At 41.7% G+C, this 18,150-nt stretch overlaps 1 protein-coding gene across 16 annotated transcripts in view; it reads left to right on the top strand.

Annotated features, from left to right (window-relative positions):
• The window catches only part of BRSK2 (BR serine/threonine kinase 2), a 291,630-nt gene that overhangs the window by 187,025 nt on the left and 86,455 nt on the right, over window positions 1-18,150 (top strand). For all 16 annotated transcript variants that reach the window (XM_072339337.1, XM_072339338.1, XM_072339327.1 and 13 more), the window contains exons 3-4: window positions 3,488-3,573; window positions 16,301-16,441. In XM_072339337.1, coding sequence (XP_072195438.1) covers window positions 3,488-3,573; window positions 16,301-16,441 — 227 coding nt within the window. The remainder of the gene's footprint in view (window positions 1-3,487; window positions 3,574-16,300; window positions 16,442-18,150) is intronic.

Below are 18,150 nucleotides of genomic sequence, written 5' to 3'. Positions count from 1 at the left end.
ACAGTCAGTAACCTGCTCTGGTATCAGGCAGCCCAGGCTGTTACTGGGATCCCATCACATGCCCTGGTGTCTGTGTAATGCAGACGGCTCCACTTTTTTTTCCTTTTTGTTTTAACTACTATGCAAATGTTTCTCCATGCATACTGTTTAGCACAGATTCTGAGCCTCCCCAGACAGGCTATTCTGAGTTTGGCCTGTTTTCTGGTAATTGCTTCTGCATTACAGCAAACACCCCTGCAGGGTTTCTATGCTCTCCTGTCCTTGCCAGTTCTGAGCTGGACAGCACTGTGTGGCCTGAAAGCACAGCAGTGCGCAAAAACAGGCATGGCAATAGCTGCCAGAGCTCTAGGGAAGAAGGCAAAGCTACCTGCTTTAAAAGGCCTCTTCTATTTTGTAGAAAGGTGACACCACTCCTTTGGTGCCAGGTCCTCCATCAGTAAAGCTGCTGTTGAGATCTGCAGTCTGTGTCCAGCACTTAACAGTTTCTGACTTCTCTGTGAGAAAGGAACCAAGAGAGCCACCCAAAGACAAAAGCTGCAGTAGTCACTTTGAGAAAGTGGCCCACTGCTGGTTTCTGGGAACCCTCATATTTCTTTGGAAGAGAGAAGAGACGGGGCACTGCTCTAAGATTGTTGAGGAAGATCAGTTCGGCTGTTCAGAGACCTGGGAGTCTCTTGCTGATGCAGTACAGCTGCCAGGGTCTTGTCAGTGGGCTCAGACAATGAGAAGTATAAAGACTTTTCCTTCATAAAGCTCCTTCTCTGAAGGCTTGTACAGGTTCCCGCTTTGAAGGGTAGGTTGGTTTTATCCCTGGTTTATAGATAGAAAACAAGTAATAGGCTGGAAAGCAGACTGAGGAGGTGCAGCACATGACTACAAACATTGCAGGGCAGTGCTGCTAAGCAGTTCCAAGCTGGGTGTTTTCTGCATACCTGAGTTTGAAGTCAAGAACTATGAAACTGTATTTCCTCTGGGGACTTTTGTTTCCAAGAAGTTTAAAATATGTGCAGGACATTGCACACTCTTACACTTAGAGTGATGAAAGTAGAGGAACTTGGGTTATTTCCTTTTAATAGCTTTGTAACCTAAGTATGTAGGTAGTAAGTGGATATTTGCTTTTTCTCGTCTGATTTACTGAACACAGGCCGTGCAGTGCTGTAACTGAATCCCCATCTCTGAGCAGCACTCATAAATCACTGCCTCATCTCTTGCTTTAGGACAGTAGCCAAGCAGGACCCTGCCGGGATGCTGCTATCCATCATTTACTTGGTCTGAATGTGCATTGCTGAAGCACCCACCAAGAGGCTTTTTGGAAGTGAATCTCCAATGCAATCATTTAGCACATCTACAGGGAGTTTCATTGTACAGTTGCAGGAAACTCACAGGATGGAGAATGGGTCTGAATGACCACTGCCATAGCTAGTGCAGTGGTTGTGTTCCCTTTAACTTATGGGGTCTCGCTCATCCAAAGGGAACTGTGCTGTGGGAGCTTCAGCTTCTGAGCAGTTTTGGTGCATGATGCTAATGTCTGAATCTGATACTATTGGAGAACTGTGAGGGGAGTGGGTGCTTTTTCTGTTTTGCTCATCCTTGAAGCAAATCCAACTTCAGCAAGCTCTCTGCAAATGTCACTGTATCCCATAGGGTAGAAGAGTAACAAGTTTTTTTTGAAGAGGAGACAAAAATTACATAAACCATCTCTCCTGCCATTTTGTTTCATTGGAGTAGCTGTTTAGTTGAGATCTACTGAGGTCTTGTTTCCTGTTTGTATAAGTGGCTTTCATCTGAATGCTGGTTGTGAGCCAGTTATGCCTATAGAGCTGTCAACATCAGGTACTGTGTATCTCTGACTTCATACTATTTCTGAAGATGCTGTGTACTTACATGTTTACACACTGATGCACATACACAATTCCAGTAGAGCCTCCTGATACACTTTTCCTCACTTCCTTGTAGTAGCTGTTTCCAGAGATCACAAGCATGGAAGTGTGTCTCCTTTGAATCTGCAGTGGTGTCTCTGAAAGAATAAGACTGACACATGAAAAAACATACTGTTCTCCATCCTGATACATGAGAAAGCCCAGGTGTGATGGTTTTGTGTGGTAGTATCGAGGAAGAGAGATGGTCTGTGGTGATAGCCAGTGTGCCAGGAGATCCTCCTCTTATTGCTGGAAAACAAGCACTTTCTAATTTCCTGCTGAGTATCTTACTGGCTCTCAAAGAAAGTTGTCTGTGTTCGGGTTTAGTAGAGGGTGATATCTCAGGAAATTAAATGGCATCAAGAACTAAGGCTATACTAGAACAAGTTCCTAATCATTTGTCTGAGCCCTGCTGAGGAGATGTTCAAGGATGCTTTTGTGGTTTGTTCGTGTTTGGATTCTTAGGATAGCAGCTTCAAGACAATCATTTATCTGAAGAACTGAAAAAAAAATAAAAAAATCCCTATGTAGTTATGTAGTTGTTCTTGTTTTCTTCTTTAGGGCATTTTCTTGACTTTATGGATTCCTGGAAATTTCTGTGTTGCTTAGACAGCACGCTATTGCAGGGTTTATTTCAGTTATCTATAGTCTCCACAGTGCTACGTTAGCTCCCTTCAAGTTAGCCTGGGTCAAATCAGAGCAGTCACAGTGTGGCTTTGAGCAGCACTGAGCTATTTTGCTAGCAGCTGAGGAGCTGCTCTGACTTCATCTCTAATGAATACCCTTAGTAATTTCAAGTTAAAACCACGCTGCAGTCATGATAGGAATTTTGGGTAAGAACAAGACTTGTGCTAATTACAGAGACTTAGTCACAACTTATTAACTCAGTGTTGAAGACACGCTCTTAGAAGTAGCTCTGCTTGGGCAGATTGGGAATTGAGAGAAAACAAGGTCTTACGCTTAAGGCTCTGAACACCAAAGCTCCAGTAATTGGGTTTAATTTCTTGTTGTATCTTGTACTTCTTATGTCACCTCTTTTATTTCTTTCTCTTTTTCTGCCTCAGTTCTGAAGCTCTGAAATAACAATACTTTTCTGCCCTTTTTCTCCTCCACATACAATGCCAGTTCTTCAGGATGGGAATTTTCTCATATCAATGGAGCATGCAGTGCATAGTGCAGTGTGGCCACTCGTGCATATGAGAGGTCAGGAGAGCCCTCAGTGCCATGCTGGAGCTTCTGTACTTTGAGGATATGTCAGGGCACTGGGTGGTGAAGCAGCAGTAGCTTCAAATGCTCCTAGAGCTCCTGGCACTGATTTGATTTGGGACTCTTCTTTCAACTTTGAAATTTTGCCAATTTTCTGCCCTGCGTTGCAGGGAGTGCTGAGACCAAATGATTAAAAAGTATGTGTATTGTATTTAGTGCTAAATACTGTTATAAGTTGAAGAATCCTATCAAGAGAAGTGGGAAATAGGGAAGTGGGAAGAAAATGTGTTATGATGTATGATGCATTCTAATATTTAGCTTCTAATCTTCTGTATTTCTTTTTGTTGTTTGTTTTTTTCCAGGTGGAGCGGGAAATAGCCATCCTGAAGTTGATAGAGCATCCCCATGTTTTAAAGCTGCATGACGTTTACGAAAATAAAAAATATTTGTAGGTATTACTGGCTTTTGCCAGAGAAAGGGGAAGGGAAGGAGGAAGGATGGGAGGGAAAGGAGGGGTTTTGGACCTTGCTGGCACTTCCAAAAGAGCGGAGTATGGTGTATTTGCACTCTTAACTGGCATCCATGTTTGATACTTAAATGAGGAAGAAACAGTCCTTACTTTACTGGCTTTTCTCATTGCCTTCTCTACTTTGCTTATATGCTGTTTCTTTTCCTACTTAAAATGGAGGAGAGAGAACAAGCCAACGTTTTCTATCAATCAACAAGAGGGGAGGAAGATTTGTACCTGTACTAACAGGAAACATTTGCAATCAAAACTATGACAGACTGTTAAGTGAATAATTTGGAAATGCTCCCGTGCCTAATAGTTTTCACTGAATCTCTTGTTGCTTGCCAGCAGTATTTTAAACATACTATCAACAACAATTTTTGCTTTTAAAGGCTACTGAAATGTCCTCATGGTTTTGCAGTGGCAGTTAACCAGCAAAGCCTTCTTTTTTCAGATCACTGCAGTGCCAGGCAGGGATGCTGTCCACAGACAGAGTCATTTTAGCCTGACAGGGCACTAGACACGTTGAATCTGTTGTCAAACAAACAGGCCATATTAATCTTGGCACAACAGGAAAAAAAATCAATGCTCTCCAAATGGATAAGGGCAAACCAGTAGAAAACTCAATGTTATTTTCATCTTCTTAGCGGGTTATTGCAAGTAGAAGAGAGTGTTTAAAGGAATTAAACAATTTTTAAAAACCAGCATCCTTCAGTGACCTCTCCACAATGTCACAGTGCAAGAAGGGAATAACTGTTTACCCAAAGAAAGCATTTTGAATGAAAGTAACAATCCCTCATGGGCTTTTCAGCCAGCCTTGTTACTGGGCCACTGAACTCCTTTTCTAGGAAGCGAGGCTTCTGTGCCAAAAGGTTCGCTTAGTGGAGCAGTCAGTAATTTGTTTTGGATTCCCCATCCTCCTGTGGGGCAGAGCCTGCCATTGGCAGTGAAGTGGGGCTGCCAGAGTGCACTCGTGCAGGCACGTGGTGTAGGCTGGCTCAGATGCTCTCCGGGCTGCGTGCTGAGTGCTCTGTTCTCAGTGGCAAAAATGGTCATGACTCCATTAAGTGTGGTTTGTCCCAGCTGAAAACAGAGGCTCAGATCAGATGCAGTGTGCTCAGTTTGCAGGAGATGGTTAGCACACGTGAGGCTTTACAAGCAGGATGTTCTCCTTTTATCCTGAAAAGAAAGGATTGGTACCATTTGTAAGAGTGCATGCCACTTTATTCTGGTTTACAAGAAGTTAAAATCAGGGCCCCCAGCTTTCTTTTGGGTAAGAGAGAAGTTATATTCTTGTTTATTTGAATGTTTCACAATTTAGATGTACGTGCATACAAACACATGGGCACTAGCATAAACCCAGCCTGCAGCTTGTGTTTTGCAGGTCAGTGTAGTATACTTGGTGAAAACAGTGTAGGGATTGTGGCAAAAACAAGGTAGGAATACATGAGGGACTGCAACTTGAGGTGAAGAGATGGATTATAGAGGCACTGAAGCTTTCTACTTACTCTGAACACCTGCAGAGGCAATAGCTGAGCTAAGTAATCCTTCATCCCTCCCAGAAGGCTTGGGGCATATTTTGCTCCAAGCCAAGAATATCTAGTGCTCAGAGCAGTGGGAATAGTCTTACGTGAAGACTTCCAAAAAATGACTGGATTTTTTGGTAGATTTGCTATCTTCCTGATGAAAATCACCCTGTAAAGGGAAGCATCCCTTATCTTCAACCTGTATCTGGAGTTCCTGGATTCTAGATATGTTGGGCTCCAAAGCAGGCTTTGTCAGTCACACAAAATTATCTTTCTGCCATAGCTCCTGGCTCTGTAAGACTGAGCTGTCTGCCTCTACCCACAAAAGCACTGAATCCCTCTGCTGAAAGACACTGATTCCGTGAAACTGCCAATGACTCCTAATTGTAATTCATTTTTTATTAGTCACTATTTTAAAGAAAGGGCATAATGCAGTGCTGCTGCCAAGCCTCTCTATTTAAAATTAGAAACAGCCATAGCCCTGGATAAATCTAAGAAGTGGAAAAGAGTGCCTGTGTTAGGCTGAAATGTGTGTGGGATGAGAAGTGAGGATGAATGTACATTCCTAAATAAAGCACGGTGACCTCTGGTTCTCACCAGCATCAAAAGAGGGATTGCTCTCTGCTTGTGGCAGCACCTTTCCATCATGCCTACCATTTCAACAGTAACGATAGTGGCATCGTTTCAGAGAAGCTTGTGAATTATGGGCGATATTTCAGATGCCAGAAACGAATCACGATGTATCACCAAGAAGTGTTTCCTTGATAAATGTTAATTTCACAAGTCATGTTTGACTCTTGGTTTATGATTTCATTTGTGAAAAGGGGCCTTAGGTGAGTAGATTCCTAACGCATCCATGAATCAAGTTCTTTTTCCATAGTTTAACACTATAAATGAGTTTTAAAAAATAATAACAAAACTTTGTTAGCATGTCTCTACTAACCTAGTAGTTGTTGGCCTTTTTTTTTTTTAATTTTACTTTTTTTTTTATACCAAGATGGTTGGAAAGATGGAGATGGTAATGAGCCCTAGGACTTTGAACTCTGTATTCTGCATTTTGAGTTGTCATATCTAACCGTAAGGCCATGGACTACAGTTCTAGGTACACAGGGGAAAATGCTGCTCCACAGGAGCTCTCTGTATGTGTACCAATACAGCATCCCAGATTTACATTATGTTGGCTAAAATAGCATTATTGCACACAGTTGGGCTATCTAATATTTGTTGTGTGATCACACTGACAGCCTTCAAGCAAGATTGGGTCCCCACAGTAGCAGATAATTTAAAAATAGCTGTAGGCAATCAGTGCCTCCCTCTCTCCCAATAGATGATGTTAATAGACAAAACAGCCTGGAAGGATGATCAAGGGGATCACCCTTCCCATTTTAAAGAGAGAGAGTGAGGTAAAGCAGCCTGGTGTTGGGTAACCCCAGAGTTCTTTTGCTGATTCCTAATGGAAAATGGTCAGATGAGCCACCAGAATTTAAATGTACACCAGTAATTATGGCTAACCAAGTTCAGATGGTCAGGAGTTGATGAGAAATGTGAATAAACTAAGGGAATAAGCAAAGTGACAGAAGAATTGAGCTTTAGACATATTCATTAATGTGTGTTGGAGTGGAAGCATTCCTTTGGTCATATGGTGTCTGCATTGCACGTAAACCGCAAGAAGTTGGGTGATAGTCCTCTTTCTTCTCTGCTATGTATAGTAAAGGTCTTTCCTGAATTGACCCTAGTTGGTGTTTTGTTTAGTAGAGAAGGGAGGAGTTCATACAATATTAATGACACTATCAAAATGAATGAACCAGAGGTTCTTACTAACAGACTTGTTGAAGAAAAAATAGGGGGAAACGTGCAAAGACCGGTCCTTCAGGAGTGGCTCAGATTTTTTCTTAGAAACAATCATATGTTTTATTTTTAAATCCCTGATATGTACATTTACTGTATCTTATGCAGTAAACTCAACTTTTCTTTTAATCTTATGAAATAAATTGTTCAGCTGTGGAAGGAGCTGCTAGCGTGGCAGTATAAGTGCCATCATATAGTCCAGTGGAGAAGGACCTTCCCCTTCTGAAGCAGATGTGTCAGAGTATTATAGATGACTCTGGAGAAGTCCTGACAGGTCTGGCATCATCTGTTCCATCTCACTTCATCATCTGTTTAGTTTAAATTATGGGAGTTTTGGCAGGGAGTGGGAATAAGAGAGAATAAAGATGTTGTCAGACCGCTCCATGCCCTTTTCTTTTAGTTGTTTGTACCTGTATTTCTCAATTCCCTTTCTATCAGCATGACAGTATATATACCTGTGCATTTCTATTTGCAGGTCCATACAGGTATTTATATATCCATTATTTATATCCATGCATTTGTTTATCTTTTTAATTTTCTGGGAACATTTATTTTAATCTCTCTAGGGTCTGACTTACTCAGCACTTTATGCAGAGAGAGTGCTTTGAGAGTGGACATCAGAATATTGGCATCGTCTCCTGTTCTCTGAAATGCACTGTGCATTCATCAGCTCTTTTTCCAGGCACAACAGTTCCCCTTCATCATTCAGCAGCACAGTGCTAGCTCTGGGCAGGTGCCCAAGCCTCACTGCAATGTACACAACACGCCACCTCCTGATTTCAGAGGTGAAGGTGCTTCCCAGCGAGCCAGATAACAAAATTAAAATGTCCTCCTCCCTGCGAACAGCTCACATTCCTGGCTTAGACAAGGCTGACTGCCAGCCGGAGTCAAAGACTAACAGCTCTGGTGGTGTCTGCAGAGGCATTCATACTGCTGGTCCTATCCTGCAGGGTTTTCCTGTAATTCTGTTCCTTTTTTCTTGAAAACTAATTGTGAGGTGACAGAGGATGCGAGAAACAGAAGAGAAAGGTTCTGCTTGTTCTTTTGTTATCAGTGGCACAGAACTTTGGCATTCAACCCACCCATGGCGGGAACTAAGAAAGGCAGAATGAATGCTCAGAACGTTGGGGTGGTTCCAAGAGCTCAGCACTGAAAATCAGTTTCTTGGTTGGCACTCTTGGTAATCTGGGTGTGGGGTGTTGGATGCCATGGATATAGTGAAAGAAAACAAAACATGGTTGGAGGGCAAAATGGTGTTTAATCTAGGCTGTGATTGTACATAAGAGAAGTACTCATAACCAGCAACTTTGGCCTCTTCCCTTCTGTGACAAACTCCACATGTGTCTGAGGGCAAGGCAGGCAGCATTAGGAGCGGAGCCGGCGCGTGTGGGGCTGTGCATCACAGGTGGGCCTGGTGATGAGGAGGGGCGGAGGGGAGCAGGTGTGGAGGTGGTGCCTCAGTCTGCAGAGGGATGCCAGCCAGGTATGGAGGTGGGCCTGCACGAGAATAGGGTTGGTGGTTAATGCTACGGCTTGCATAACGTGGCCTTAGCAAGCTCTGCACAAAAATGTGACTGTTTTTTCTCCTCATTGCTCAACAACATGTGTTTGTGTAGCTCCCATGGCTTGGGAGGAAGCAGGCCCAGAGTGCTGCAGTTCTGTGACGTGAGTGAATGTGAAGAGGAGATGCAACTCCACATCCATATTGAGTTGCCAAAATTCTCCTTCAGGCCCCAGCTGGTAACTTTGTGTGCATCTGAGCTTTGGGTGTTAAAGGAAAGGCCATTTAGCTCTCAGAAGTAAAACCCGGGAGTGTACTGCCACTGGCAAACCTGTGGTAGTGAGGTGGTGGGTGTTGCCTCAGCTCTGCCTGATCTGTGAGGAAGTTCCCTCCCTGCCGGCTCTCTGCCATCTCTTGTGCCCTGACAGGATGCTGCAGTGCCTTGGCACTTGTGGCTACAAACCACCACAGCTGTGCTCAAGCACCTTTCATCCCCCATAAATATCATGCACTGAGCACAACAGCACTAACTCTTCCTGCCTCTCTTTCCCACTTCAGAACGCCTCAGTCTCTTCATGTCCAAACCTCACTTACTTCATGTCCAAACATAATTATCAGTCAGATAGAATCTCCATTCAAACAAGCAGATTGTAGTTAAACTTAAAAAAAAAAAAAAAAAGAATTCTATTTCATGCACATTTTCGTGCAGATGAGGAATAAATAGAAATAAAAATAGAGAGCTCCTGGCCCAGTTCCAAATTAGGGTTTAAAAATTCATGCCCACCATAAGAATTTATATAACTTCTGAATAATTTATAGGCTGCGCCAATAACAAGGAACTTAATATCAGGTAGAGATTATTTAATCAATAGGCAACAGTGCAGTGAAAAAGCTGTCAAAGAATTACAACATGTCAGTCAGAGCTGGGCAGCTTTTGTCTCTTTCCCTGCTATACTTACCTCATTACATATATGCACCTGAGAGAACACTTTTCAGATTGGTAGCATGGGAGAGGGGTTGCCAGGCCCTTTTTTTGTTTTTGTTTTTCCTAAGGAATTTTCTTTGGCAGTTTCTTTCTGGACAGATCACTTGCTGATTCACCACAGCGTTGAAATGTGATGATTTTTCTAGCTCTTAGCAGAATGGAGTAGGTATTTTCTCATGAATCATTCCCGGGGGATTTGAGACTATAGTGATATGATCCAGACTACATCAGGATGGGCGATGATGCCTGGCATATGTCACTTGTGGTGCAGCCCCTTTGGTTTGTGTATGATTTTGGGGCTGGACATTACTGGTGGTGTTTAAATACTGACACACGTAGAAGATAAATATATATATGTAGTTTTAACTGAGTTTGTGCATCGTATGTGTAAATATTGTACCATTTATTAAAAAATAATTATTAACTGCCTCTCTAACAGGCAGCTAATACATGCAGTTCTAACCCAGCAACCATCTATTGCCTGACCAAAACAAGAAGGTGTGTGAATTGACTATATTTCCTAGAACATGAGACTTTCATTGTTTGGTATTTGTAGCACTTAACCTGAAATACCTTGTGTTTCCACGTGAGCTTTCATTGAAAGAGCTCTATCCATTTAATGCTTTCATAGTAATAAATATTTGTGCTGCACCAGAGGTTCTAATTTGTGTAGTTGTGAATGTGTCATAAATTTTCTTCATCTCTAATGCTAAGAAAACAGGATCTGCATTCCCACACAGGGATGCATAGTGATGGGCTGCTGTGGGCTATCCCATCTGGCAGGAATTTTAGTATTTCACGCTGTACTTGCGAATGGTTAACAGCCAGCTTCTACAAATCATAACTAGGATGTTTGTTGTTGTTGTTCTGCCATAGATATCTGGTAATGCATGGTTATGGTGTTTTCCATATCAGATAGCCTTTTTTTGACATTGTTTTATCAAGTATTGCTCAGAGCCAGCTTGTTTATTTTTTAAAGTCCTGCTTTAGAGATAGCATTTTGCTTCAACAGGAGGTCTATGAGGTTGTTCTCAAAGTTCCCTGGAGCATGGGGAAGATGCCTTTTAATAAAACGTAGCACAGCTCACCAGATGGGAAGGAGGAATTGTCACCAAAACTGTTTCTGTGGCTGTTTTAAGTGATGCCTTTGTAGTGTGATAGCACAAAAGCAATCTGACCAGGAAAAAGACCTTACTGTGCTGGGAATGGACAAGAAGGGGACAAAGAGAGAGTCTCCACACCAGCCAGCCCGTAATCACAAACATAAAACAGCTACTGGAAGCCTTATGATGGAGAAGCCAAAGCTGTTTTCAAGTATCATGGCAAAGAGTTGCCTTCAGGAAAGGGCTGAAGACATAGCTCTGTGGTTAGTAACAACGATGTGTAGAGAGCATTGTAAAAGCACAGAATTGTTTGCCTGGAAGTTCAACAAATGGATGGTGGAAGCTGGCTGTGGAGGTTGGTCAGAGGCAAAGGTCAACCTCAAAAAATTGAGGAAGAAAACCTAGACTGATTACAGGGAGAGGGCAGGAGAGACTTGGAAGTGAAGGCAGCTAGCTTGGGTTAGATACAGTATAAAAAGGAGGAGACAATGAAGGAATGGAAGGAGCAGTCAAAATGGAGAGCTAAGTACATGGTAATGCAGTGATTATCTGATACCTATTTTGAATTGCTAACAGCGGACAAGAATACATCAAGATGAAATAGATGATGATAAATTAATTGAGATACAACTTGTCTAGCTAAAATTAGACAAGAATTTTTAGCCATTAATGGTCTCAAATTGTGCTAGAGGAAGTTTAGATTGAATATTAGGAAGAATTTCTTCATGGAGAGGGTGGTCAAGCATTGGGATGGACTTTCCAGGGAAACGGTGGCATTCCTGAACCTGGAGGTACTTTAGAGAGGAGTGGACAAGGCACTAAGGGACAGGTTTCACTAAGTGATGGGACTCGATACGTCAGATTGACAATCATTAGTCTGGCTGCCCTTCTGCTGCCATCTGTTGTACAGCAGCAAAATGTAACAGAATATTGGCAGGAAGGTTTAACCTGTAATGTCATACCACCAACATTTGCCTCTGATGTTGTGGGCCAACATCATAAAATGGAAGGCATTAATTTTAGATCAACTCTTGTATCATTCTACAATAGGAAAATAATTATCTTAGATCTCTAATAAAGAAAATGTCTATAAGATATTACTGAAGCCTGAATCATAATCAAATAAGCAGTGTTTCCTCTAGGGATAAAGGAAAAAGTGGGATAGAGTGACGAGGCAGAAATCTGTTTTAGATGCTGTGTTTGTGTTTGAGCTGATACGAGGACAGTGAAAGACATTAGAAATGAAAATCAACATCTTAGTTTATTAGGGTGAAAAAGAAGAAAATTGTGCTCGTTTTTTTAGATGAAAGCCAAAATGTTGCAATTTTTTTGGTGTTTTTTAGAACAAAAGCCATGTTTTTGATCATTTGACTACTGGTAATGGTGTCACAAGTCCTCACAGCCCTAACAGGTTGGCAGTATAGTTGGATATAACAAAAATATGATAGATTGTGTTTGTTTTTTTGAATTACGCTTAAATTTCTTGTTGATCATCAAATATTTGCTGATAGCTCCCAGGGAAAAATGGACCATCCTCTGTGTTTATAGGAGTCCTACTGACACACCGGATTTGGAAAAGACTAAAATGACTTGAAAGATAGTGTGTCAGGTGCAGGAATGATGTGTCACCGATGGGCTGTGTGCTGTCGTATCTTGTCATCTGCAGCATACAGGCAATTTGGGGTAATGAAGAAGAGAGGTATAGTGTTTTTTTATTAAGCTTCCACCCCAAGCTACAGAACAAACTATAGTCACCTGTTGGGAGTCTGCTGGCTCCTAATATAGTCACAATCTGAGGGGCACAAGGTTGGTCTAAGGCCACTTTCTGCATATTCATGTTGGCTTACTCCATCTCTTTTACAGACAGAAATCGTCCCTCCTTTCCTGTACTGTTTGGTTTCTGTTATTATTTGTTTATTGTTTGTGTAAAAGAGTAAAGAAAGTAAATAAAGTGAAACAAAGGAGTGTAGTAGGCTCACTGCAGTGTAACAAGAAGCAAGGAAGGAGTCAAGGTTATTCCTTTTCTAAGCTGCATGTATGTTTCTAATACATTATGTGCTAGATCATTTGAGGTTAGAAACTTGCTAGCTTTTACTCAGGAGGTGGTGATGCTGGGAGACAGATGGAAAAAATGACAAAGGGAATAGTCAAAATGTTGCTGCACCCAGTCTCTGCTCCTCTCCAACAGATGGAATCATTCTTGCATTAAGCATTGAGCTCCTTTGTCTTGAAAGACCAAACTCTTGTCTTCTTGGAGCTTTGAATCTTCACCATAGATTTTTTTGTGTCTTGATTTGTACCAGGACTGTGAAGGAATATTGTGCCAGATTCGGACCTTGTTGGTTTTATGAAAGCAAGCTGTGACCTGGAAAAACTTTTGCAACATTTTAATGAGTGTATCTAATGAAGAAAATCCTTAATCAATAATTTATTTTTAACACCATCTGCACTTGGCTTCATATCAAGCTTTTTGATTTCTTTCTTTCCCAGTGTCCTAGCAAGCAGAGAAGTTGGTGGGGACAGTATGATGCAGAAGGGAAAAGAGACCACAGGGACTAAGCCCAGATCTGATATTTGGTGACTTTGTAACCCTGGGCAAATCACTTTACTTAGGAGCTTACTACTCACAAGCTTGTCCCATGTGTAATGGAAGGATTAGCAAAGCTGGTGTGTGCCCAGAGCACCCAAGTGGTGAGAGCTGTGTGATCTTACATTGTGTCTTTTGTCCTGCTATACCCCTCTCAGTATTATCCAGCAGGAGGGATGTGTGCTACCAGCCTTTCCTTTCCTTGAGCCTTCTTTGCGATGGCTATCACAGAGCAGGGTTGTTATTTCTTTACAGTAGAGTGACTGATGCCATCGGTCTTACGTAGGCATAATGTACTTCCTTTCATTAGCTTATTCCATTTGAAAACCGCTTCTTGAAAGCCTTTCAGAATGTGTATGTTCTTTTATGGAGTTAGTCACACATATATAGATACAGATATTTATACATAGCATTTAGTGGGGATTGTGTAGCTATATGGTGGTAGAACTGGCACAACACTTGGAAGTGCTTTAAACCTCTTTCTTTGGCCTATTTGGAAATCACGTGTACTGCTCCTGTGCCTTGTAATGTGCCGGTGCCACATTGGCTTGCACAGAGATGGAGGCAGGTGCTGAATGATGCCCTTGTTTAATCGAAAATCTCCTAGTTGGGGGCTATCCTAAAAAAAACCCATCATACTGTAGGGAATAGGGTTGGCGGGTGACCAGCTGCAAATGTGAGCTCAGAAATGCAACATAACCATATCGTGCTTGTATCCCTGCAGCATTTTTTTCTTGCACTTGACCACTGGGGAATGTGTTTGTCGTCCTTCTCACTCCTGTCACGTTAGGGCTTTGTCAGATCAGAATACATCGTCGCTGTGCTTCTCTGTGTCCCCTGACTTGTCAGAGGCACAAATCTTTTTCAGATGCTCTCCCATGTTCACTTCCATTATTATATCTGGTGCTTCTGGGTGGCAAGCAGAAATGAATAACCTTGTAAATGCTCCCTGTCTTTCAATTTGTTTTATTTTCCATACAGCGTGTCAGTGCATTTTTGTTGAGTGTTTTTAATAAGATGATGCTGATGAAAATAAATTGCTTTGCAGTTCCTGCTGTGGGTGACAGAAATGCTGGGTCTGTAATTTTCCAAAACTGTGCATTTGAAACAAGTGTAGTGTGTGCCCGTAACCACAATCATCTTCATGAAATTCCTTGCAGAAAAAATAAAGCTATCAGTTTGAATCTCGGGGGCAAGATGCACTGCTGTATCCAGCTTCTGCTGGGCACAGTTAGAGAAGGAGCTGTGAAGGAGAATTTTAGGATTGATTCTCTGCCACATTCAGGTCTGCCATATGGGATGTTTAGCCAAATCTCTCTGGTGTGAGAGGGAGAATGAGTTATAGAGCAAACTTTCTTATTGGAGTGTCTGTTAGCCAGGATTTGAGGAATCAGTGCTGGAACCTTAAATTGTGGACACCACGGTGCCCATGGCTGCTGCACATCAGCTTTCTTCTGCCTGTTTCAGTATCTCGCTGGCAATGAGTAAGGCAGATAAATGGTTATCTCCTTGGTACCAAGTCTGGCGAGTACCCATCTCTTCTGGGAATGAAGGTAACCTAGATGTTTCAAAAGTGATTTGTGAGTCAAGATTTTTCTCATTGCTCACTTAAATGAAAAATTGTCAATATTGCCGTATTTTCATAACTTGTTTTTTGTTTTGTTAGAAACGCAGAAGCTATAGATACAATTCCCTAAAGTTTAGAAATTCATCTTGTTTGCCTTTGTATGCTCTCATCCTGCCTTACCTGACTATCAAGACAATGATAATGTCCATCCCTTGCTGCATTCTCTGCTGCATTTTTGAAGGGGAAGCACTTTCAGTTTTTGCTGGCTAGGATACAACACGTGGCTGGTGCACTGTAGCTGTCAGATGATACAGGAGCTCAGGTCCCACTTTTGCAACTTGAAGGCTAATGCTGTTATCATTGAACTTTTTTACTGTGTTTACCACTTGGCTTTCCATAGACTCCTTCAGTTATTCCATCCTTTAGTAAGCTTTGAAAACAGGAATTATTAAGCTCCCAAGCTTATAAAACTATTCCTGTCCTTCCATTTCAGAGATTTCCTCTGAGATTACATTGCTTGAAGTACAGAAAGGGAAGTATCCTGGATTAATGTTTTTCATCGTCCTCTCAAATATGACAAGTTGGATTAATACTAGTAGTAAAGCTGACTGGTTGTAAAGCAAAGGTTTGGTTGATGGTGTTGTACTACTTCCTTAAGGAAGCTACTAGGCTCTGTTAGGCATCATTTACAGAGATTTATGCTTAGTTTTCTTCTATTTTGCTGTATTTCATTACATCCACTTACAGCAACAAGACGGCCCATCCATGGCAGGTCCTTTCCTTCCAGAAGATGTCACTTTTCTCTCTTTGTTTGCCAGTGTGCTGTATGAGGACTGGGCTCTCCACTCTCCCTCCTATGTCCCCACTGTGCTGCATTTATTCGCTCAGTGTCACATTCTTCACATGTGAGTTGGGAGGAACAGCTGCTCCAGCAAGTCACTGCTGTTGAGCAGCAAGAGCTGAAGCCCTTTGTTTAGGCTGTGCACATGTCGTTCTTTTGATCTTTTCTCATAATTTAAACTGTTTACCTTTTTTTTTTTTTAATAATAATTATTTATTATTTTCTGAATTCCCTCTAGTTTGTTGACATCTGTCTGGGTCCCGAGTGTCCAAGGCAGAACAGTACATGAGGACAGCTTTGCCAAAGCTATTTTATAAAAGAACTGTCGTCTTGGTTAAAAGACACGAGCCTTCCACAGTAGCTTTAAGAGCTGCCTTGAAAGCTTATACCTGGTTATTCTCTTCTTCCCCTTCTTGGCCTTATGAGGCATTTTTGGCTTTTAGGTTCTCACTCACTAGGCCATTGAACACTAAACGCAATAAATCTGTAAAATGCTCATCTGTTTTAAGTCATTGGCTTGTGTGAAATTCACAGAAGAACCCCGATAAAAAATATTAACCATTTTTTGTTTTAAAATTCTGAATCTCTTCATTTGTTTCCAGAAGGGTTCTTGACCAAATATAAAAATGCTTGTACATAGCTGTGTGTGAGGGGCTGCTGTGATGGTGCACTTACAAATCCTGACTTTGTTGTTGTTTATTTTTTCTAGGTACTTGGTGCTAGAACACGTGTCAGGTGGGGAACTCTTCGACTATCTTGTAAAAAAGGGAAGACTGACACCAAAAGAAGCCAGGAAGTTCTTCCGACAAATCATCTCTGCTTTAGACTTCTGCCATAGTCATTCAATATGGTGAGTACAGTCATTCCCATCAGGAATTACCTGTTGCATAAAAGCACATGCTAAAAGCATCTTATTTCCTGACACGTACTATTAAATAACCAATGCTGTAAAGCTGTAAAGCTGTAAAGGCATGGTGTGAAGTCCTGGCATGTTTTTAAGTTCTTGGCTGTCTGTGAGGATGTGTACCAGTCAGGAACAGACATTTCATGGAGAACAGTATATTTGGAAGAGAATTCATTCACAGGGAACGGTTTGATCAGGAAAACCAAAACCACTGTGAAAAGCTTTCTAATTTCTGTCATTCTTTGGGACATTTGCTAATAATTGAGGATTACAAATACTATTTTGAAGTGAGTCCCTAAAGAAACTTGGGACAGATACCAATGTGGCCAAGTCATTTTATGGCTTCCTTCAGTTTTGGAAACCTGCTGGCTTTTGGCAACTTTGACCAAGTCCCTTCTGGGCATTTGAGTCATTGTTGCCTTTAATTTCCTTTCCTGTAGGGAAGAATTTGCTTGATGCGTCTGCAGTTGATATTAACAAACTCCATCAGACTATTTTAACACAAAGTGTGGTTTAACCAATTTGTTTGGGTGATGTTTTAAATTGGACCAGTTTCCACTTAATCTTCAGCAAGTTTAGCTGGTTTGAATGTTACTGAAATCGGTTGTTACGATGGGTCTGAGCACACAGTTTCTGTACAGCTGCTGACCTGCTTATTTCTCAGAAATTCAGCTCCTTGAAGGAAGATTGGCTGGGGGAGACCATTTACATTATGTCTGTGTGGTTGCTTCTTTGTTGCCACAGACAGCCACAGATCTCCCCTCTGCAGGACGCTGCGGACAGCTGTTAGATACTGCAGTAGCTGGGTTTGCATAATCACCCTGTGGATACTTCTCAGTAAGGATACAGAGATGTCTGTAACCCCCAGCTTTGTGCTGAGAGCTCACATACGAGATACCTGCAGCACAAATGGCATTTATGTATGCTGGGCAGTGTAATGACTGGTGGACTGTATACGTAGATGGTTCTGTTCACTGAGTGGCTTAACGCTTAGAGATCTGATCCAAGAAGCCTCAAATAACATTTAAGTATAACTGAAAAGAAATTATTTATTCTTTCAAATCAATATTCCAGAGAAATATGATTCACAATTCGGACAGAAGTTTCTATGAAAACATTCACATCAGTCCTTTGGGCTTTTGTTGGATGCCTCGTGACATGTCTGAATAATAAACTCAGCGAGGCTCGCGGTGAGGCTGTCAACATGACAGACAAGCATTTCTGCAGGTTTAAGGATATGTGGAATTTCTAAGGCAGAGTGCATGTCTCTCTTGAGGAAATAATTTTCCCCTGTTAAACATATTGGATTGTAGGCAGTAGTCTTGTTTAGAAGTAAATCCCCTGTCTCCTTGCCAACTCCCACTCTACTAACATCTAGTGCTGAATAAGCTAGCAGTAAATCATAAGCTCTCCTTCCTTCCCGGTCACTCTGAGACTTGTGTGGTTGGTGTTACACTAGACTGTGTGATATTTTGAACAGTTATCATAAACCCTTTTTGAGAATCGGAGCATGCATAAATACATTTGTGTGCATCTGTGTGAATATAAAAGTTAATGTGCTTTCCTAAGCAATGAAGCCTGACCTTGTCCTGTCGTGGGGCAGTGAAATGACAAATCATCTCATCAGCCAGGTTATCCAGTTATGACCACATTGA

Source organism: Excalfactoria chinensis, chromosome 5 (genome assembly GCF_039878825.1).
Source record: "Excalfactoria chinensis isolate bCotChi1 chromosome 5, bCotChi1.hap2, whole genome shotgun sequence".
Taxonomy (NCBI): domain Eukaryota; kingdom Metazoa; phylum Chordata; class Aves; order Galliformes; family Phasianidae; genus Excalfactoria; species Excalfactoria chinensis.
Note: the sequence above shows the minus strand (reverse complement) of the source record. Positions and strands in the feature narration are given on the sequence as shown.